This window comes from Anser anser (assembly GCF_964211835.1).
Source record: "Anser anser genome assembly, chromosome: 3".
Taxonomy (NCBI): Eukaryota; Metazoa; Chordata; class Aves; order Anseriformes; family Anatidae; genus Anser; species Anser anser.
Genome location: NC_139722.1, coordinates 29,046,855 through 29,070,532, shown reverse-complemented (window position 1 = coordinate 29,070,532; position 23,678 = coordinate 29,046,855). Strand labels below are relative to the sequence as shown.

At 34.0% G+C, this 23,678-nt stretch overlaps 1 protein-coding gene across 1 annotated transcript in view; it reads left to right on the top strand.

Annotated features, from left to right (window-relative positions):
- The window catches only part of EYS (eyes shut homolog), an 855,622-nt gene that overhangs the window by 92,240 nt on the left and 739,704 nt on the right, over window positions 1-23,678 (top strand). The window contains exons 7-9 of the mRNA XM_083831800.1: window positions 13,679-13,783; window positions 14,063-14,202; window positions 22,358-22,524. Of these exons, the coding sequence (XP_083687926.1) occupies window positions 13,679-13,783; window positions 14,063-14,202; window positions 22,358-22,524 (412 nt within the window). The remainder of the gene's footprint in view (window positions 1-13,678; window positions 13,784-14,062; window positions 14,203-22,357; window positions 22,525-23,678) is intronic.

The following is a 23,678-nucleotide window of genomic DNA, read 5'->3' as shown; positions in this document are numbered from 1 at the left end:
CTTGAAGAAGCTTCCTCTAATTAATTACTAACTTTCCTTGTGTGTAGAGCAATCATATTGGCAGGAATTGATTGGGCATGTTAGACACTTAATTTAGTTGGTAGAAAAATCCTTTAATTAAAATAATCTTACTGCTGCTAAAATGAACTGCACCCCAAGCAAACTCACAGATCAGAATTTAAAGTACTCCTCCAATAGCATACCTACTCCTCATATTCAAACTTTCTTTTTGGAAGACTCATTAAGAGCATTCACAGATTTATCCACAATTTATTGTTTCTCCTTCTCTCATTGCTCTATTGATTTAAGGCAGGGTTACTAATTTCCACAGGTATATTGGAAACATATACACAGACATGAATGAAATTTGCACTACTGAACTATGTAGGTGGTTTGAGACAGTCTTCTGTAGAAAGTATCATTGATGCCATAATAGCTAATCATATAATCATAGAATAATTAAGATTGGAAAAGACCTCCAAGATCATCTGGTCCAACTGTCCCCCTACCACCAATATTACCCACTAAACCATGTCCTTAAGTACCACATTCAATGTCCAATAGAAGTAGATATGAAATATAAAAATTCCTAAATCTTTCATTTCACAATCCAGTTAAGACAATGCTTATACTAGTGAATAAAACAATGATATGGCCTGATCTAACTGGTTCTCTCTGGTCATATACACACTTTAAAATTCTTTTATTCTCTATAATAGAATGGCTATACCCAAAACTGCCTATTAAGAGTCTTCTTGAGGCTAACCCAAAAATTGTGCTTCAGAATTGTTTAAGAGGATACAGGAACCCACCTGGAAGTGTTCTAACCATTCAACAGACTTTTCACTGGCATTTTTTAATTTACTGATATAGATGTAGCCCTATAGAAGGGCTACATATAGGGGCATTGTCTTTCCCCAGCACAATGAAGAGGTTAAGAAGCAGAGACTGAAAAAGACCATCCCAGGATAACTGATGGTCTGACAGTCCTCAAAATCACAGCAGATATTGGATACCATGATCAAGTCCCTGCTATGAAATAATTATATTTTACTTTTTCTCAGTTCAAGAAATTGTCCAGAACATTTGGATAAGGTCTCTATTTCATGTTGATGTTCAATGGAAGACTTTTATATGTCTCAAAACCTTCAAATGGATAAAAAGAACTATAACATTTCTTCCCCAGCTCTATTCCCTGAGCTAAAGGTGAGCTGGTAAAAGAATTTTCATAGCATCATGGGAGGTTCCTACAACACAGAAGTGTAACTGGAATTACATTGAAGTGTGTCTCAGCACCAGATGCTGTCATTTTAAGTATTGTTCACTGCACTTTAGGTGTTATTACTGCTGTCACCTTTAAAAGAGAAATTGTTGGTGCACACAGATTGCTCACAGACTGAACTTTGAAATCAAGACTACAAATTGAAATAATGGAATAAAAGAAAACACTTGCTAAGTATTACTAAAGGAATTCACTCAGAATACCTATCTTCCTTAAATGAAGAAAACCAGAACTGACTCCTCTGCAGAGGATTCAGTTTTCTGTTTAAGAACTTTCAGTGATAACTGACAGAGCAAAAATAATAACCACTGTAACTTAATCTCTAGTACTCTTCAACAGATGTCTAGAAATGTTTCCTGCTATTTAAAATGACCTTTAGAATAGGATGTGGCTGAATAACATTAGCTACAGTGAAAGGTAAATGGTTTTAAGGTAGGGCATGGGTTTTTACAAAGATCTTTTACCAAAGAAGATAGCAAGCTGAATTATTTGAGAGCATTGAAACAGCAGTGTTACCACTCCATCTGAAGCTAACTAAACTAACTGTACTAACTCCACTGTACTAACTGAAATAAAAAGATAGAGCAGTAAACAGTCCAAAAATAAAAGGAAGACATTAAAGCAGGCTGTCATACTTTGAGGCAGATAAACTCTAGAGTACTAAGAGAGGAGTGATGTCTGATGTACCATACTTGTGGGAGCTCCAGGCTGCCTGGGACCTAAAGGAAGGTTAAGTCAATATTTTTTCTCACGTCTTGATTTCCACAAGAAATACTGAGCCTACTGAAAGTTTTATGCTGGAAACATTTTTTTTTTCCTTTGGCATGCAGCAATTGCATGAAAAAGACTTTTAAAATGTTCTGATATTTCAACAGGAAACATAATATCAGTATTTAAGTTCTGGCTGCTTTTAAAATGAAACAAAACACTCCCAATGGACATGTATGTTTATGAATATGTTCATATTTCCTACTATTTCAGTTTTCTATTTAAGTCAGTGCACAGTGAATGCATTTGGCCTTTATGAATAAGAAAACTTTGAAAGAATTTTTGTCCATTGTGAAGCTATATTTTACATGTTTAGTTTAATGGTGCTGCAGTTTGTTGAAAAGCTTATATATACCATTAATGTCTATGGATTTCTAAGTAAATAATTCAATAAGATAGCGTATTGAAAGAGATGCTTAAAAACATGCCCTTAACTTGACATATAAAATATTCTGGCTACATCTGTTCATGAACTCCAAATATAGTACTTTCAACCCTCTCTGTAAAACTTTTTTTTTTTTTTTTGTTAAATCAAAATACAATACTCATTAACCTTTTACTTTCTGGGTCTATTAGGTCAAAAAGAACACAGTGCACTCACTATGCATTCTCATTATTCTCATTACCCGGCATATATGTCTGCTGTAAGTGATGAAGGAAACTAAGAGCTTGCAGCTTTCTTTAACCATACAGAGAGACAGCTGAAGAAACTGTACTTCCATATAGCTGTACATCACCCAAAAAAAAAAAAAAATCAATAAGAAACAGAAACAGGAGGGCTGTGTTGATAAGCTCAGCCAGACACAGCACTTCAGATCTTACCAAGGTTCAGAAATTTTCAACAGCACTATAAAATCTCCTATCACACTGATGGTCTTAAAACATAAAAACTGTGTAGTATGGATATAAATATTGCATGTTTAAAAAGAGAAAATGGATTGGAGAGATGAACAACACTATGACATAGACCTAGTGACAGTTTTGCTTTCACAGCTGATCTTCGTAGTTCTATCTTACTTCATTAAAAGGCCCCAGTCTTAAACCTTTTGTCCTCTGAAATCTTTCTGTATATTGGAAGAATACAGGATGGGGCTTAAGGTTTTTGAAGAATTTATCATAATAGGTAGAAAACATGATTAATCAAAACTCAGTCTACCATAGTATTCTTATATCAGCCTGAACATCCCCTTTCTTCTTTAAAACACTGATAACCATGCTTAACTGCATATCACTCTTAAGACACAATGTACCACACCATTATTTAACATAGTCCACTGTACCTCTTCTGAAGTTAGATTTGTGCTAACATAGAAACAAATTATTCAAGGCTTTCTTATGCTACTTCTCAAGCTTTGTATTCAGTTATTGTTCCTTCTAAAAAAAAAAATGTAATCAGTTTTGTTTGAATACTATATATGGTACTACAACAATGTGACAGACTGAAGGCATGGTTTCATCTGCTGATGATGATACTTCTCCTCTGACATAAACACTCATCATAAGCATTGCAAGACCTATTCACTTCTTTTTTAACCCACTTTATATTGTAAAATTGCATACAGCAAACTTCTGTACTTTGGTCTTCACTCTAACAATAATATTTCCTGGGATTCTCTCTCTGAATAGCTTAGTTTTACTTATCTTTTTTTTTTTTTTTCCCACATAGATATGGATTTGATATGCAGAGAGATTAAAATCCAAATTAACTTTGCCTAATTTTAGGTGGCCCCAGCTGCAGATTGAAAACATTAATGAATCTAGAAACTAGACTTACTTGTACACTAACATATATTTAAAAAAAAAAAAATCTATTCACAAGCTCTTTGACAAATAGGCCTGTGCTTGCTCTACTTCCATTGCAATCCAGCTAGATGTAAGTTCTAGTAAGATTGAATTTTTGATGGAAAGTCTAAGAGAACATGACACGTTTTGATTGTATTTTACACTGACTTTTTATGTTAGGGTGTGAAGTAAGATCACTGAAATGTGTATATGTGAACATAAATGATCTGTGAATATACTTATAGTAGAAACGTGAAAAGAGAAGAGAAGAGAGAAGAGAAGAGAAGAGAAGAGAAGAGAAGAGAAGAGAAGAGAAGAGACGAAGAGACGAGACGAGACGAGACGAGACGAGAAGAGACGAGAAGAGACGAGAAGAGACGAGAAGAGACGAGAAAACTAATAAAAAAAAAATCTAATGATTGAAGTATTTGCCAAGCTTAGCAAATTAGATTCATTCAAACTTGAGAGAAATCTCTCATAGTATTTTATCTACTTCTGCAAAAGCACAGTTTTTAATGCCCCATTTTAAAAACATTAATTTAGCTTTTATTGTTAGCATTGGGATGTCTTCATCTCAACAGTGTAACAGTAAATTGAACAGATGTGCCTTGTTAAGTAGATCACTCTACAGGTGGTTTGAGGTAGATGAATCTTCTGTTGATTTTTTTTTCAAATGAAAAATCAGATTTAAGTGAAAAAAAATCTTTTGATATTTTTGACCAAGAATTATAAAGCAGAAAGATTTTTTGGTAAATGAGAAAATGTGGAAAATTAAATCAAAATGATTTATTTTGATTTTTTTATATGGAAATATTTGTAGTTTGCTATAATCTATCACCTGTAACAGTCTTTTTTTTCTTTTAAAAAAAAAAAAAGGAAAGAAAAAAAGCTCATAGAAACCATTCTTTTTTTTTTTTTAAAAAAAAATGAAGTTTTGTCGAAATACCCTGATATGCCATTGAACATATCCTACTACCATGCTACTCATAGCAAGGAAGGGTAGAAGAAGAATGATGACATTCACAGCAAGTAACTGGCTGAAGAAGAGACCTTCCTAGGAGAGCTATGCATCTGAGAAAGCTGTAGGGAGACAGTGTGCTCAGAGCTGTCTCCTTGTAACACCTACTTCTTTGCTCCTCTCGTCAACACTGAAATTAATCTGATAAGCATCCAGGCTAAAATACCAGTGCTCTATTAATTGGATTCTCTCCATCTGACTTAAGCAGGTGGAGTACTTTCATGTCTCTTAGACAGTATCTGTGGGATTGTTAGGGGAACTGCAGGATCTGGAAGGAAGAAGAACTTGCAAGGATAGTGTTGTTTATCTAGGCTGAGTGGGATGCTCACTGTGGAAGGCTTATCATCTCTGTGAGTGGTTGTTTTGGATGTCTTCATATATCAGATATGATGACTGACTGATTCTCATTAAATGAGGAAGACTTAAAAAGAAAATGAAAAGAGAGAAAACTAGCAGGAATTTTTCTGTTCTAGGCATGAAAAATGCTTTGTATGTTCTTCTAGTATCCTGTTTTTTTTGTTGTTGTTGCTGTTGTTTTTTTAAGAACACCATATATTTTAATTATTTTTTGTGAGACATATGATGGGCACATTAGCAACAAAACAAACAAATGCCTTACAAGAGTTTCTATTTGAAGAAGAGGCCTAGAATAGACTTAGCCAAGTGCTGAATCTTTAAGGCTGCATTTCCGACTGAATCCTGGAGGCTTCTAAGAGAAAGGACAGCTAATCTATTTGATGGTCAAAAGTCAAATTGTCTGTTCCAGAACACTGAGTTACTTTAAGAACCAGCGTTAATAAAATGTTTCACACAAATGTAGAGATGTTCTTTAAAAGTAGCTCAGCTAAAAGACTCTGCTAAAACAATGGTTACAGAGAAAATTTTATCACTGATTATTCCTCACAGTCATTTCATCCTAAACCAGGAGAAGGTGATATTTTAACTGCATATTTAACATTTGATAATATGTACCTATAATTCATACAGAAGTAGATGTGAGGCTAAGTCATAAGCTGATGGCAATCAGTGAAAGCTCTTTATATCTTTTCAGAAATCTTGGAATCTATATCTATGTAAACAAAAAGATGCTGGCTGGTAAAATTTGAGAATAAGCATACTAGTTATATATAAATATATATAATACAAACTTGAACTGGAAAATGATTGTGTTAAAGTTTAGATTCCCTTCATCTATGAAACTGGGGCAGCATTTAGTGAATGTGTGTTTTCATTTCGGTTGCTCTCACTTATTAAGGCATATGTGTCTCTATATTAAAAAGGCTATGTTGCTTTCAAAAAAAGGAGTAGTAGCTCTTTAGAATACTGCTCCACTGTATGGTGTAAATGTGCCTTATATCTTTCACCTAATCATGTTTAGTAAATTGTGAGTTCTGATTCCAGAACTGTTATCTGCAACCCAATCAAATTATTGGTTCTAAGTAGCTAATGGAACTTGTTGCCTTTAAGTCTTGATTAGAAGAACTGTATCCTTAAAAATTATTAATATCACATTTTTCTTGGGCTAACTTTCTATAATCTCTTCCTCTCAGAAAAACAAGAATTAAATTTAAAGTGTGTTCATGTTAAACTCAAATATTAAAAGAAAGACAATTTCAATGCTATGCTATAAAGTTTTGTAAACCATTTCAACTTTTTGCAAGATTCTTTGAAAAAAATGTTTTAAAAACATCAGCTTCTAAACATAGAGTTCAAATATTTAAAATAATTTTTCACTGCTTCTGTGGATTTCACAATCTAGCACCAGTTCTTTATTAAGAATTAATTTCATGAGATAAATTGCAAAATATTTCATAAAGGAAGAGCTCTAAGACTGAAAACGTTCGCTTCATTCTCTCTGTAAAACAACTGCATAAACTATTACTCAAGTAGGAAGAGCTCTACTGAGCTTTTAAAACCCCAAAGGTTTATATGATGCTACGTAATGCCAGATGCTGGGTGTAAAAAAAAAAAAAAAAAAAAAAAAAAAGGTAAAAACCAGGAGGCTTTCCTCCAACCTATCCCCCCACCACCACACTGGGATTTAATCTCTATAAAGATAGTCTATTTCCTTCATCCTTGTTATTTCTTTCCTTTCAAAATATTATCACTTACTATTCTTTCTACATCTGTTCTAGCTTTCTGTACAGACCTATTGCCTTTTATTTTCATCCATTTGTTTTATTCCCACAATGAATGATTTTAAAACAATTTAAAAAATAGAGAGAGATATTCTTGCTGACGGTGTTTTAAAATATGTTTGATATGTTCAATACTTTCTACCTAAGTGACATTCAGTTAACAAATTTTTAGATGAGAAGTCCCAAAAAACAATTAAGAAAGAAATATTGATGATTCAGTAGGTGATACTATCCTTTCCAAGTCCTTGTAAAATACCATCTTAAAATGGAGGTAGAGGAAACTGTGGAAATAAAGACAGGAAAATATTAAAATTTTTCAGATTTAATGTGGTGGTTTTACTCGGGTGGGCGGCCGAGCTCCACCACAACCGCTCTCACTCCCCCTCCTCAAAGAGGAACAGGGAGAAAATATGATGAAAAGGGCTCAAGGGTTGAGATAAGGACGAGGAGATCGTACAGTAATTATCGTGACTCAGCATAGGGAGATAGTAAGATTTATTGCCTATTACTAACAAGCTAGAGAAACGAGAAACAAAGGAAAGAAACCAAAAGCACCTTCCCCCCCAACCACCCTCTTCCACCTCCTCCCACAGAGCGGTGCAGGGGAACAGGGGAATGGGGGTTTATGGTCAGTCTATAGCGCTTCTTCTCCACCACTCCTTCTCAGTCACTCTCGTCCCCTGGGCTGTGGGGTCCCTCCCACGGGATGCAGTCCTTGCTGAACTGATGCAACGTGGGCTGCCCACAGGCAGCAGCTCTTCAAGAACTGCTCCAGATATGGGTCTGTACCACGGGGTCCATCCCTCAGGAGTGAACTGCTCCAACCTGGATCCCCCACGGGCAGCAGCTCCTGCCAGGTCACCTGCTCCTGCGTGGTCTCCTCTCCACAGGCTGCAAGTCCAGCCCAGAATTTGCTCCGGCAGGGGTCTTCCACAGGCCGCAGCCTCCGTCGGTGCAGGTCCACCTGCTCCACCGTGGTCTCCTCCACGGGTTGCTGCGTGGAACCCTGCTCCGCCGTGGTACTCCATGGGCTGCAGGGGGACAGCCTGCTTCACCATGGTCCGCACCACAGGCCGCAGGGGACTTCTGCTCTGGCGCCTGGAGCATCTCTCCCCCTCCTTCTTCACTGACCTTGGTGCCTGCAAGGCTGTTCCTGACTCCTCTCACTCTCCCAGCTGCTGTGTGGCGCAGCGTTTTTTTTTCCCTGTCTTAAATATGCTCTCACAGAGGTGCAAAACAACATCTCTTGTTGGCTCAGCTCTGGTCAGCAGTGGGGCCCTTACCAAAGATCGGGCAGCTTCCAGATCCTTCTCACAGAAGCCACCCCTATGGCCCCCGCTACCAAAACGTTGCCACGTAAACCCACTACATTTAAGTATAAAAATAATATTCACAGATTACATTTAAAATACCACTATAGAAAAATGTGTGCATTCTGAAGTCGTGTCATTTCAGAAGGTGGTATTATTCATCAATTTTGTAAAGTATTCTTAAATACTTCCTATGTTCTGAGAAGCATACATAATAGATGCATTGTCTCAATTGGTAGCTCACATGTAAAGGTCAACATTTAGTAGTATGCATCCTACACTGAGTTTCTATGACTTACACTTACACTATTCAAGTATTTTTTTAATTAAATATTGGGATAGAAGTAAAGATAATTGATAACATGATTAATTCAGTATGATGTATCTTTAGCAATTTAAAAGTAAGAATTTAGTCTACAGGTTGTTTCGATTCTGTGTATAGTCAGTGGAGTTTATCTAGTTGTAAGCACCCTCAGCTCACAAAACAATTATTTTCACCTAAATTATAAATTTTTCCTCATACAGGATGAATTACGTCCTCCTGTTTTTAATGCTTAGCTGTAGAGGGAGTCTAGTCAATTATGTTTTATCAGTACACAATTATATTTTGTTTTGAAAGGACTGAAAAACTATGTGCATTTGTCTTAAATACTTATTTTCATATTTGTAATCACTGGTTTATTATAGACAGATTTTTCATGGAGCCTATAGTAAAATTTTTGAACTCTAATAAAACCAAGTCATTAAACTTGGTTGTTCAACTCTGTGAGTTACAGACAGGCAGACATTTTTACCATCTGCACATGTGAATTGTCAGATCAGTTCTTTTTTCCTGTGTTCTTTTAATTGTTGTTGTTGCTCTTCTTTTCTCATTTGCAAAATCTACTTTATTTGGAAAAGCACAACAATTAATTGCTATGATTAGATTTATCTAAAAATACATTTACTACACAGTTCAACACAATTTCCAATGAGGAATTATTCAGAACCAGTGAAAAACTGTTTTCCAAATTCTAGTGGGTCCAATACAGGTTACTGTAAATGAATTTAATGACCCTCAAAAGAATTAAATGTAGGGTTGCTGGGAGTGGAATAAATCAAGCCTGATTTTAAGTGCCTACATTGTAAATGTCTGTATAAAGCTTGATGCTCTGTGTTATCTGATTATGTGGAAAGAAACGAGCATTTTAAATATTCCAATCATCTGATCTAGTTTGGATGTAAAGTTCAGGATGAGACAAATCACGTTTTAAAAGTTAGGTTTTCATGGCCTATAAATGCAATAGCATGGATATAAAGGCCCACACTTCAGCAGGTGAATCTCAAGTGTTCATGCTTTTTCAAAGAACATTTTTATTTATTTATTTATTTATTTAAAGTTGTCAGGGGAAGAATGGTAAATTTGAATGAATCACTCTCTTGCTTCTACCTTCAAGTGTCATCAACACATTTGCTTTCTTATGTTCCTAGTATCACCAATATGCAAAGTAGATATAACTGGATCAGTTGCTTCTGTCAGTGAACTTGCTTTGTTCAGGGTTAAATTAAACCTTTAATATGTCATTAGCAGCAGTGGCTGAAAGTAAAACTGAATGTTACACCTGAGACAAGTTCTTGTTAGCTATAGGTCTGTATTTATTTAGTTTACCACTGGTGAGTCGTGTTTTGCTGTGGAGTCTCGAGTGCCAAGTCTGTGCCCCATCTGCTTTCATTCCATGCCTGTGGGACTCCATGCTACATTCTGTAAATCCACTTCTCAAGGTCTCTGCTGTCATACCAGGCCTATATTTCTGTACAGCACTGCATTAGGGAAGGTTTTCTGTAAGCACATTTGTAGCAAAAGAAAATTCAGGAAAAATCAGGACTCTCTGCTTAATGGGACAGGGGGATCCAAAAAGAAGTAAATTGCTTTTTATGCCTCAGTTTTTACTGTTGTATCCTTCTGGTTCCTTGAGACCAGTAGCAGTATCCACAGTAAAAGAAAATATTGTTAGAGAGCACAGAAGCACATCAGACATATAGAGGTCCATGGGAACCTCCTGTGTTTTTGCCCACTGCATCTTGTCCTGTCACTGGACACCACTGAAAGGGGAAAGTACAGGCTATTACCTCAGTCCCTAGTAAAGTTATGGACTGAGTCCACCTGGAAGGCACTTCCAAGCACATGAAAGACAAGATGATTTCCAGGGGTCTCTTCCAATCTATATGATTCCATGATTCTATCATCCTTCGTTATTTCCAAATGGTGGACTGTTGTAAAGCATCAGAAATTTTCATTCTTACTTGTTATAAGCATGAACATGTAGTCTGTGCAGCAGTATGTAATTTCTTCCCTTTTAAATCATTAATCCATGTAAATACTTGGCTGTAACCAGTACTTTTCCTTTCCATTTTCCTAAATACTTTGAAAATTGTTTAGCATTCCCCACTTCTTTGTTGTTAATTTTAAGTATGCGATTTCTTGTGGTCATATTTTATTTATCTGATATCTCGGGCATAAAATTTGTAATTAAACAATTTCACTGTAAGAGCATACACTTAGGTAAAAAACATGTAAGGATAATTTTTAAAATAAACAGTACAGCAGTAAACTCTTTAATCAAATTATTTCCCTCCCTCTTATGTTGCAATTTCTTCATTTTTTTTCCTTTGTTCCTTGTACCTGCTGAACTTATTCCTGATAGAAGAATAACATTCTTAATTGCACACAAAAATCTTGTTTGAGTTATATAAGTACTGCAGTTCTCAATTATTCAGCCCTCACTCACTATGAAGTGATAATTAGGCATTAAAAGCTAAGTGGATTACTGTGGAGATCTCTCCTGACATCCATTTAGCACTTAATCAGATCTTAATACCATAAATTATGCATTTCTCAGCAGTATTAAGATTCTAAAAAATTTTATAACAGTTTGGAGTTACTGGGTTTCCATGACCTCATTGTGGCAGTGAAAAGTTGTAAAGTTTGCTTAAAGGATTCAGCCTTTATAAGGATTTCAGATTTATACCAAAATAATTCTTTAAGCCAGTTTGATGTGTACTAATGTTTATTCATAAGGGGTTTTTGGACAATACAATTCCACCTTTATGAATAAATGTGAAAAACAGATCCAAAATCTTTATTAAATGGAGCTGAAGTTTATTGCCACCTTTTTCCAATGTTGCTTTCCTTATCCTTTTTTAAATAAATAAATAAATAAAATTGAAAAATATATATATCTAGGAGACAGCATAACTTCCTAGATGCATTCAGCTGATTTCCTGATTAAAATTCTATTAATTTTTTTTTTACCTTTCTTTTTGCCAATCATATCACAAAGTCACGTCTCGTAACTCATCCTGGCTCATAGCATTACTTTCTAAAACTATTAATCACAATAGTATCAGATGCATTTAGTTACTGTTAGTGTCAGTGCAATGTGAGCAAACTGGAATCTTGTAAATGTAAGGTCAAGTTGTCCACAGTTGTCCATGTAATGTTACACATTGCATTATGTAACAACTATAAATAACAAGAGGTATCTAATTTCCCATTGTCTGTATTTTTAAAATTTTACAGCGTTCATAAATAAATATTTTTAAGTCTTTCTAACTCAGTAAGCTTTACAACAGTAAATTATGCTCTCCACTGTTGAAAAAATTGTTATATACTGGCCTATTTTTTGCTGAGGAGCAATGGGCAAAATAAACATTGTCTGATTGGTATGTTGGTCAACCTTTCTGAACATACATGAGACTGTATGTGTGCTGTACCACCTGTTATATAAGGTAGAGATTTATGGCCAGTAAATCACAGCAATGAGGCCTTAATACTCCTGTTAACATTTACAGAAGTCAGTAAAAAGAAAACTTTAAGTCTTAGTTTGATACTCTATTCCAGTTTATTAAAAGATATAATGTATGTTTCTGAAAACTTAAATATTTTTGGTTAGGAATGGAGTAATGTGACTGAAGTTAACAGAAATGCTTTGCTGAAACAGGGAGTCCTTCCCTTACCATATTTTATACCATTAGTCCATGTTCTCTTGAGGTCTCTAGCTTTAGATCAAAAGGAAAAATGACTAAAAATCAAAAAGCATAAAAAAAAAGTCATTATATATAAAATATGTATTTTTTGCTATACGAAGAATTTAAAATAGAATGCTTTTTACATAGCATTTAACAGAACATATTGCTTGATTAAAAAAATATATTCCAGTTTATTGTACATCTCTCCAATATGTTTGTCCTGTTCAGCTCTTTTGCTTTTTCTGCTTAAGCCACTGTAATCAGTAACATTGATTACAAACAAGTAGGTGGTAAACCTGAGTAATCTTACTGTTATTTTCTTTACTGAAGTTTTCCTTTATGAAACTGTTCAGAACTCCTCCATTTTCTTCTAGATTTTTCCACAGTAAAAATTGTTTCACTTTTTCATTTATGTATTTTTTATCTTTTCTAAAATTAAAAAAAAAAAAATCAAAATTCCTGCCATAGGATTAACTAAAAATAAGATAAAAATATCATGGAAAAAAATATCACTCCAAGAACAAGAAAAAAATCTCAAGAACCCTTACACAGAACTCATTATATTGTTTTTCATACCAAAAAAAAAAAAAAAGAGAGAAAATATTCTTCCCCTCCCCTTCCCTTCCTTTTTCTTCCTTTCCCTTTTTTTTTTTTTTTTTTTTTGTCAAATCTACTGGCTTTCCAGTTCCTTGTCTTCCTTATAGACTCTTTTCACCTTGCCAGAAATATATTTCTCTCTTGTATAGTGTTTTTAGAACTGCCCAGTTACAAGTTCAGTTTCTTTCTGCTGAGCTAAGGAATATCTTCAGCTAAATAAGCAAATAATTGTCCAGCAGAATGACAGTAAAGGTTACCTCAGACAGATGTAACTAGCTTTTTCCTAGCCAAAATAAAGCACAGAAAAGACATAAAAATGTTATATGTATAATAGAATAAAAAGTCTTGACTAGAGATCAGTTTTTTGTTTGTTTTTTAGCAGCAGTAAAATGTAGAAGAAAATGCAAAGGTATTACCTTTATTTCAGATGATTATTTCCAGTGAAAGTGCTCTCTTCAGCTCCGTATCCCCATTTGAATCCCGATCTAAAATTGTTTCTTAATATTGATAGGGATCTCTCAACGTAAGAAAATTTGTTTTGACCTTTTCCTTAAGACTGTAAGGCTTTTTCATATTATTAGAGCAGTCTGGAACCTTACATAAGGTTTACAAATTCTAAACAAACAGAAAGGCTATTTTCCTATTTAAAGCAATGTCTATTTTACTAATATTACTAATATAGTTTGTTTATTTTTGTTGTGGTTTTGTTTGCTTATTTATTTTAAAAAACACAATGTTAATTCTTAACCTTGTTAATTTTTTTTTCCAACCCCAGGAGAATTCTGCAAGGTGCAAATTGATAACTGTGATTCCAATTCATGTGAAAACGGAGGAACATGTGTGGACTATGAAGACCATTTTAAGTGCACTTGCCCCATAGGTGAGTCATTGTATTTTTTTATTTTATTTTCTGAACAGAACAAGAAAATCCCATCCAAATATTTAAGTTAAAAAACAGAAAATATAAAAATTAAATTAAAAAATAGTGATATATCTCAATGTATGAAATTAATATTTTTATGAAGAATAGAACTTTTTCACTTTGTTTAGGAAACAAAAATGCCAAATTAGTAGAGTGATATTAACTGCTAACACCACGAATAGACACAATCTCAATATTGTGAATGAACTGTGATTAACCATTCTCTTTGTGGTGTAGGTTTTGAAGGTGAAAGATGTGAACGGGATATTGACGCCTGCCTATTCTACAATATAAGCTGTGCCCCAGGAGCACTGTGTGTGAATAAATCTCATGGATTTAATTACACATGTTTATCACCGTGTGTTGGAAACACAAAGGTAGGATAAAGTGATATATTCCCTCTAGTGTTTTGGGGAAATCAAACAAGTTATTTGAAGAGCATTGTGCCAACAAAGTCTTATTTCCCAGGGCTTTCCTAAACACAGGATATATACTCATTCTCAGTATATTCTTATGCTAACCTTCCTCTTTCCTGTGTGTAACATGTGAATCCAAAAGTGCATGATATGACTGGCCTAGCCACAGTCAGACAAACAGTATGATGTCTGAGCTCTTCCTACCTTACTTTTTATACGTTTATTTGTTATTGAATTATAGTTATCCTTCTGTTCCCTACTTTCTATGTTGTGAAACTTGCAAGAACTTGATGCAAAATTTGCTTGAAATGTCCTGATGTGTTTAAAAGTTATTAGAGAGAAGGCTGATGATGCACCAATGCACAGAAAGAATAACAAAAGCTGCATTTCCACAGAAAACAAGAGTAGAGACCGTAATCAACCAAAGAAAACCAAACAAGCAAACAAAAAATAAAGACTAACTCTGCAAGGAGTATGAAAATGCAGTTAGAAAACAAGCAGAATTATTGAAAATTACTTTTAAGTGCTCATATAATATAGTAATGAATTTCATTTTAGTACATTCTTTTATAAATCATTGAATTAGATACTGATAATACTTAGGCCAAAATAGCATCCGTTGTGGACCCAGATGTCTTTAAGAACTTTGCTTACTGTGTCCTTCTCACTTCCCTTTAGTGACACTTTTAGTTAAATTATTGGTTTGTGTAACATTCGTTCACATCAGGGTGGACTACAGACCCAGGTCCTTGAGTTACTGAGATTTTGGTATGGGATAAAGTAAAATACTGTAGCACCTTTTCATTCTGAAAGTTATTTTAAAAGCTGTATACATAATGCCATATATCCATTCCAAACAGCTGCTCTAACATGATAACCAGTGTTTCAAAGGTTTAATCAAGTCTTTTATTGAAATATATTCACCATAAAAATATACCATGCAGAGCAAGCAATGTATTTACAAAGAAGCAATCAATATTTATGTCACCTTGAAGTCCATGGGTACCCACTCACCAATGACTAAAAAATGTAGTACTGAAATACATACTGGCTTACAGGTTTATATTTAAATTGCTCAGCATCTGGTAAATTTTAACATTTTTATGATTTAAAGTGCCATACTGAGTGCAAATTTATTGTACATGGCATAACACTATAATGATGTAAAAATCATTATGGCTAGTCAGAATGGGAAGTAATAGTGTGCCAAGGATGCTGATGAGAGCTACTAAAACATTGTACTGTAATATTTGCTTAAAAGCTCACAAACATTTAATTTATTGATACAAACATGACACAGACCATCATAAATCTCATGTGGAGTATATATATACATGTATTTATCTATATTTATGAAATCACTCTATGGGACACTTAATTTTGCCATAATGTCAATAATTAGCACACTTTCTTATGGGAAAGCGAATAAAAACTAAAATAAAGGAGTGATATATTTGGCTTTTTACTTGTTTTCTTGGCCTATCATTAAAGTAATATCATTTGCTTATTGGAAAAAATAATGGTCTTATTCAGGCAAATGAATATTTGAATACTCTTTGAAGTAGTGTATGTAACAATGTGAGATTAAAGTTTTCCATTATTAAGTAAATTACATAATTCATTCAGCATTTAATCCTTTATTTATTCTTTGTTGCTAGAGTATTAGTATATATTTTTCATTCTTCTTTCATCTCCTTTCCCTCTCCGATGGTACCTCAGGTATAGTGAACAGTTTTAACACAGTTCGTGCATTCAGCACGATAGACTAAAAAGAATGTTAATGTTTTTAACGTTATCTTATTAAGATATCTTATAAGTTATCTTATAAGTCCAAAAGGTAGAAGTTATTGGTGTGCTTTTATTTTTTTATAAACATATAATGACATAACATATAAACATGATTTTTTTTTTCCCCTGGCATAACATTTAAAGGGTTAAGGCTATTTTTCTTTAAAATAAACATACAAAAATAATAAAAGTGAACATATTAAAATAGGGAATATCTTCCTTTAAGTTTCAAACTCTAATCTTTGTAACCAGGAAAAAGCCTACCTGCCATGTGCCTAGAACTATGAAGGACCTCAAAATAAATCAGATTTCTGTCATCTTTAAATTAATGACTTCCAACAAGACAGTATTTATGACATCAAAAGAAATAAAGAAAATTCTTGTCCCATTAGAATATAGGATGTATACTACAAAATCTAACATTTCTATTAACAGGAACTAATAGAGAATTGGTAAGAGCAATGTGAATAATAAATAAGTTTATTGCATCACACTAGGCCTACATGGATACGCAGGAGAGGGAGCTTTCCTGCACTTTACAATATAGCTATAGGAATACCCTAATGCCTCAGAGAAAGAAACTTAGTTCCATTTTGTGTTGCATTAATTTAATTCAGCTTCCTCACGAGGGTGAGCGGAGAGGCAGGTGCTGACCTCTGCTCTCTAGTGACCAGTGACAGGACGCAAGCTTGAAGCTGTGACAGGGAAGGTCCAGGCTGGAAAAGATTCTTCACCCAGAGGGTGGTCAGGCACTAGAACAGGCTCCCCAGGGAAGTGGTCATGGCACCGAGCCTGCCAGGGTTCAAGAAATTCAGTGCTCTCAAACACATGATTAACACATGATCTGATTTTTTTTTTTTTTTTTTTTTTTGGCTTGGGTGGTACTGTGAGGAGCCAGGAGTTGGACTCGATGATTCTTGTGGATCTGTTTCAATTCAGATATTCTATCATAAGACATAGACAGTATTATCTGTAGTATTTTTGAACCATATCAAAGTAATTGTCAAAGCTGTTAGCCCAATCACCTGCTTGATTATAGTGGCCAGTTAGTGAATTGTCTGTGCTTTTTTGATTTCCCACGTGAATTTAATTTGTCACTTTTTGCAAGCTAATAGCTGTCATAACTCAAGACTATTCATTCCTTCGGTGGAGGTCAGCATGATGTCCACAGGACAGGACTGCTATTCATTGCTTGGGCTTCCACCCCCACAAAATTGTTTCTGTCAAAAAAAAGGCTGTGGCAAACACTGAAAATCTTCAGGCAGCCATACCCTTATCAGTAGAGACACAATGATGCAGAGATTCTGGTAAGACCTTAACATTTATATAGGTAAAAAAACTGTCCAGTCTTGCAAAAGGACTGGTCATAATTTTAAAGTGATATCTGCACAAGTGCTTCATTGGCTGTGAAGACTGCATTAAGACTCATGTCTTAATAATACTTGTGTTAATAAAAAGAGAAAGTATTCTCCTGCCAGAAGGATATTTCTGTTTATTATAGTGTTTCTTACTCTTTCCCTGGAATATTTTTTTAGTGAGATAGGGTATTGATGCAACATTATAAGGTTATTCCCTGCACTGCTCAGCTATTGCACTTTGTACACACAATTGAACTGCTGTGTGTATACACAGTATAGGAAAGAAATCAGTCTTCCTAGTAAGCATTGTTGCTTAGTGTAACCTTAGTATTGGCGTGTCAGTTGCCAGGAACATAAAACATCAGTATTTCATGCCAAATTTAAAGTATAGCAACCTCACTGCTCTATGTCTACATCAGTAAGTAGTGTAGCACAAGAGAAAATCAATGGAGAGAAACAGTTTTGGCTGAAGGTTGACTGGATTGACTGGATGACTATTACTGTTTGGAGCATGTTAGGCATGTTCTCAAAATGCATCTTTTGTTTAGTTTCATACAAAAAGAAGCTGCCCTGGTGTCTGAGCAATTGCTCAGCAATGTCAGAAATATGCAGAAATAGTGATAACTGGGAAATTCACTTCAAAAGCTCACACCTGTGACCCAAAAATTCACAAAAGAGGAGGCATCCTGAGATTTTACTGACGTAAATCCTATGGCTCAATTATATTACTTCCCTTAAAATGTTTCAAAGTGCTTTTAGCAAGCTTAAAAAATAATTGGTTCCACTAGCATTGTGGAGGTTTGAAATTTGAGAAGTACAGGAACTTGAAGAAATTAGCCAATGGTTATTGTTTTATAAAAAGAATCATAGGAGTTAAAAACTTTTTTTCCAACCTTTTTCAGTTTTAAAATGTAAACAGGGACACTTTGTAGGCATCAGCTTGGATTATTAAAGATAATTCCTATATGAGTTAAGATCTGAACCATCTCAGAAAGTTCCTCTTAGTGTCTAGTCTACATCCTTAGGTACTAATTTCTTTTAGTCTGTCCTTAAGAATTTAGCAGTTCTGATAGCAGCATGTCAGTCCTCACTGGATCTGTATGTTCTTCCCCTCCAGGATGATGTCAGTACCTTGGCAAGACTCAAGATGGACATTAAATCCTGTATTTCTCCAATTTAAATCCTGTCTTCCAGGCTTTTGTGTATTTTTTTTTTTTTAATTCTATTTGCAGACAGATACATCTTTTTTTCTTATTCCTTTATAGATCATATTATTTGACAGTTGCAAGCTGAAGTCTGTGCAGTAGCTGATAAATTAGAAATAAACTGCATGCATGTGGAATTCATCCTGATGTGTGTGTCTTTATCAAAGTACGACTTCCAAGAATTAAAAGTGTACCAGTCACAGTTCTGTTTTTCATAATTTCTTCTGGTCTTTCCAGCAAATATTTCTTGAAAATCCAATATTTTCATTTTAGGGAGTTATTTGTTTGTTTATTTTAAGAAAATCATTTTATCTGCTTACTCAATGTACTATTAGTCCAGGAAAGAACGTGGCAGATGAATCAAAATTGTACTTCGGGAAAAAATTGAACATCTGGGTACAGTTGGATTTGCAGTAATAGAGCCCTGAAGACTGTAGTAGTTATATGCCTGAAACATAACTTTAAAAATAAAAAATAAAAAATTATTTTCATTCAAACTGCAGAGAACTCTGGGAAAAGTAAGCTGGAAGAAGTGTTAGGAAATAATGACTGCACTGAGGTGAGGTTCTTCTAGCTCAGTATACTATCTCTAGCAATGGACAATAAGTGATACATAGAAAATAGCCATATATATTAGGGTTACTTCCCTCAATTACTGCAAAGCTAAGAGAGAAGAATAAAGTGTAATAATGTAGAAATTAATTATCTTTCCTTGCTGTAATAACATTTCTTGCTTGATATTAGAGTGAAGTAATTCTTCTTACATTTTATCAATGCTACATAATAAGGTACATTTATTTTACGGTGCATGCCGTAGACAGAAGTTTGATGATCAGACTGACCAACAGTCTTTCTCTTAAATTGTAGGATTTGTGTTTAATCCCTAACTACAAGAAAGACTCACTTTGGGAAAAAGAAAAAAGCTGATTAATGGGACATTGCTACTCTTTCCAGAAGTTTGACTATTTATTTTAGTTTTAAAAAATGTTTCTTGTATAAAAAAGTGACAAAAAAATCTGCTGCTAGAAACTTTTTAAAAACATAATGTGGAGATTTTCAGTAGTAGAGTAGAAGAGTTTTAGAATATAGAGGACATCAGTACTAGATTAATAATCCTACTTTAATTAATTAGCCTTAATGTCTTATAAAACCTTTTATTTTTCTAATTCAGAGTTTTCAATATTTAAATTGATAGGAATTAATTTTTCAGCAGAGATAAACAGCTATCTGATAGAAAAAACTGCTTACTAGATTTTATGCTAAAGATATCTACAATAGATTTAATCAAATTTAAAGATGCTGTGGATTGCACTAAAATCTTAAAGGATAACATCTTTCTTCACAGTATAAAGCATCAAAATAACAAAAATACAGTCAATACCATGTTGTGGCAATATTTAAATATGGAAATTTAATTTTTGTCTTAATTTTCTATTTTTTTCCTAAATGATTTCTGTTAAAAATAAGTTAATATTTTAACATAGCCTAGATACTATTCATAAAGATAATCTTTAGGATTTAAAAACAGTTTGTGTTAACAACAATTGTGTGATTTGATTCTGCTCTTTACCTTCTTACAAGCCCCAGTCCTGAAATGGACCTAGAAAACTCAGTTACAAGTTAACTTATAAATTTATGGCACATGATTTGTAGGATCATGTTTTTATTATGGAAAAAATCTGAGTTCATTCAATCCACACAAAAGTAGAAATTTCTCAGAATTAAACCCTTGGGAGCTGAATGTGCTCACTTCACGGTTAAATTTTGCTTAGCCTATCTTTCACAGGTGGTGAAAGTAAATATTAATGTTATCCCTGACCAGGTATATGCAAACATCAATGGGTAGAATAGCTTGGCTAAAGATTATTAGGCAATTAAAACTGTTACTTTTCCTTTAGTGTAAGTTTCTTTGGCTTTTTTTTGAGCTTTGAGTAAATAGTAATCTTCAGCACAAAATCCTGCAGCAATTGTTAAATAAAAAAGACGACGCATAAAAATTAAAAAAAAAAAATGCTTCCGAGACTGTACACACAGTAGTTTTCTTTGCATTTATCTTGAACTGTGCTCCTCTTCAAGAAGATGTCCTATTTAAAAAGAATCCCAAGTTAAGTCTAAAATTCAGTACTGAGAGCATAGCAAAAATCTCTCAATTTTAAGGTCAATTTAAAACTTAATCAAAGACAAATGAGTATTAGAGGATTTCTGGCAAGAACTGTTATTATTACAAATCTTAACGATATTTTAAAGAGATTCAAACTCAATCAAACTGAAGTACTAGTACATTAGCTCATCTTCTAGACACCATTTTCTTTAGGAACCAATTGATTAGAAAGAGAGGTCTTAATTGCTTTGAAATGAAAGCATAGCTATCCATTTCTACACCAGCAAATTTTTCATTGAAATGAAACTAGACCTTAAAAGTACAATAAAGAAAGGAGTGTTCATTCCTACTTACAAGCTTCTGTAATGTTTAAAGAATGCAGGGGATACTTTTTTAATAAGTAATATTAGGAAAAAAGAGAGAGAGAAAAAAAATGAAATGGAAAAAAAATTGTTTTTCCTGTCTAGGTTTATTAATTTTTCAAGATTTACAGCTTCAAAAGAAAGAAGACTACGGTTTTCCCAGAGCATAGATGTAATATTGGTATATATATCAATGTGCGCAAAGGAGGGCAAAAAAGGTGGTGAAGAAGTGTAACTACGCTTGGATTTGTTGAACCTCATTAGTTTCACATGGGCCCACTCCTCAAGCTTGTACAGGTCCCTTTGGATGGCTTCCCATCCTTCTGTTGTATCAACTGCACCACTCAGCTTGGTGTCATCTGCAAACTTGCTGAGGGTGCACTTGATCCCAGTGTCTATGACACTGATAAAGATACTAAACAGCTCCTCCATATGAGGAGTGGCTGGGATCATTTTGTTTGTTCAGTTTAGAGAAGGAGACTGAGAGGTGATCTCATCGCAGCCCACAGCTTCCTCACCCTCATGGGACAGAAAGGGGGGCACTGACAGGACCCAAGGGAACAGCATGAAGCTGTATCAGAGGAGGTTCAGGATGGGAATTAGGAAAAAGTTCTTCACCAAGAGGTTGGGCACTAGAAGAGGCTCCCCAGGGAAGTGGTCATGGCACCAAGTCTGCCAGATTTCAATAAGTGTTTGGACAACACTCTCAGAAATATGGATTGATTTTCATGTGGTCTGTTGGATTCCATGATCCTTGTGGGTTCGTTCCAACTCAGGATATTCTTTGATTCTATAATATATCAATATCTATAGATATATTGACGTAAACAGGATTCGAGATTGTGAATGAGGATCACGATTAAAATTTTTAAAATATTCTGTCTTTTTATCCTGACAGCCACAAATTAAGTTACATTACCCCTGAATTTTAAATGTAGGAACAGTTGCACTCTTTCAATGAAAGGTGAACTCAATCACTCTATCAATGGAAAAATAACAGGTTATTTCACTATCATCTCTCCTAAAAGAAGTATATTCTAAAGTGAATTATGACAAAAGGCACTGTTATATTGAATTGTAACTGGCTGTTTCCAATTAAACAATGAATGATATGTTGGTTTAATGACACTCAGCATTTTACATCCTCAGAGATCTGTATTTTGTAAAATTACAATTTAAAAATATTAAATAACAGTATTTGTTACCAGTGATTTATTCAGTTAAAACTTTTGGGGTTAAAAAAAAAAGAAAAAGACAACTTCTAAAGAAAAGCCTCTTCATAGATGTAATTCTCATCATCAGGCATGTGCAAATGGAGGTAGCTGTTTCTATGATGAGGACAACCAGAGATCTCACTGTGTCTGTGCTCTTGGATGGACAGGACAAACCTGCCTGGAGAATATTAATGACTGTGAAGTAAATCAGTGCCAACATGGAGCCACATGTGAAGATGGAATGAATGAATACAGGTACTAACATGATGTTAGAAGTTGATACTATATGAAGATAGCACTGAAAATATTTTTCTTTCAACAAGAATTACAACAGGATTTGCTATTGCAGCAATATTTTCCTCAGATTATACAGTGTCATGGATACTAACTTTTAATAAGCACACATATTCAAAAAGGTAAGCTATTTAGTCAGAAGTATTACAAAGGAAACCCTCACAAATATTTCTTTTCGCTGGACAAAGAAGCTAAACCAGCTATGCAAAATCTCAAATAAAACATTTATTTAGCAAATGGTAAACACTTTTTGAGCCTGGAGTGTGACATGGAATAACTTTTCTTATTAAAACCTGAATTATAATTTTCAAATGAATAGTTGAAACTTTTAGCACTTTGTAGCTTTTTTTTTTCTTTTTTGAGGTATTGATAAAACTATAAAATATATGCTTTACTTAGTGATCTGTAACATGCTATAGATATTTGAAAATGAGACTCTATAAAAGTATGGGGAAAAATAAATGTAAAGGGATTTTTTGAATAAGCAGAGCTCAGTTCTTATCAGACGTGAATTATTTATTTCTTTCCTCTGAAAAAAAAAAAAGAAAAAAAAAAGAATAACTAAAATCTGTACATAATGTCTGTGAACGTATTTTGAAGGGCTTTGATTTTATGCTCTCTCCTGAACTTGAAAGCACTGTAATTAAACAATTCAAATAGAAGTAACTAAACATTTCTTTCACTCCACCATTGTGTTTCTAGGTTCTTCAGTAATAATAATAATAACAACAATAATAATAATAAACTGAAATCCCCAAATAAACACAAAAATACAGATAAATATGTGAATCTCAATATACCAAAGTCGAAAGGATTTTGTTTTTACAGAGCCCTTGCAAAATGCACATCCTTCTTTTTTTGTCAGATTACACAACCAACTTTTATTTCAAAGTACTGGGACATAATTTGACATTTTATTTGATTGATAAATCTTTGTTTTGCCTGTCCATCTCAAGGAGAGAAAAGAGAATTTTATTAGAAGAACAAAGCCATGCTTAACTTAAAAATTCACAAATATTTATCACAAAATGAGTAGATTTGAAGACTTCCAGTAGAACAAGAACTTTTGAATTTAACTCACTAATCCAGACTCAGGCTAACAAGAGAAAACACTT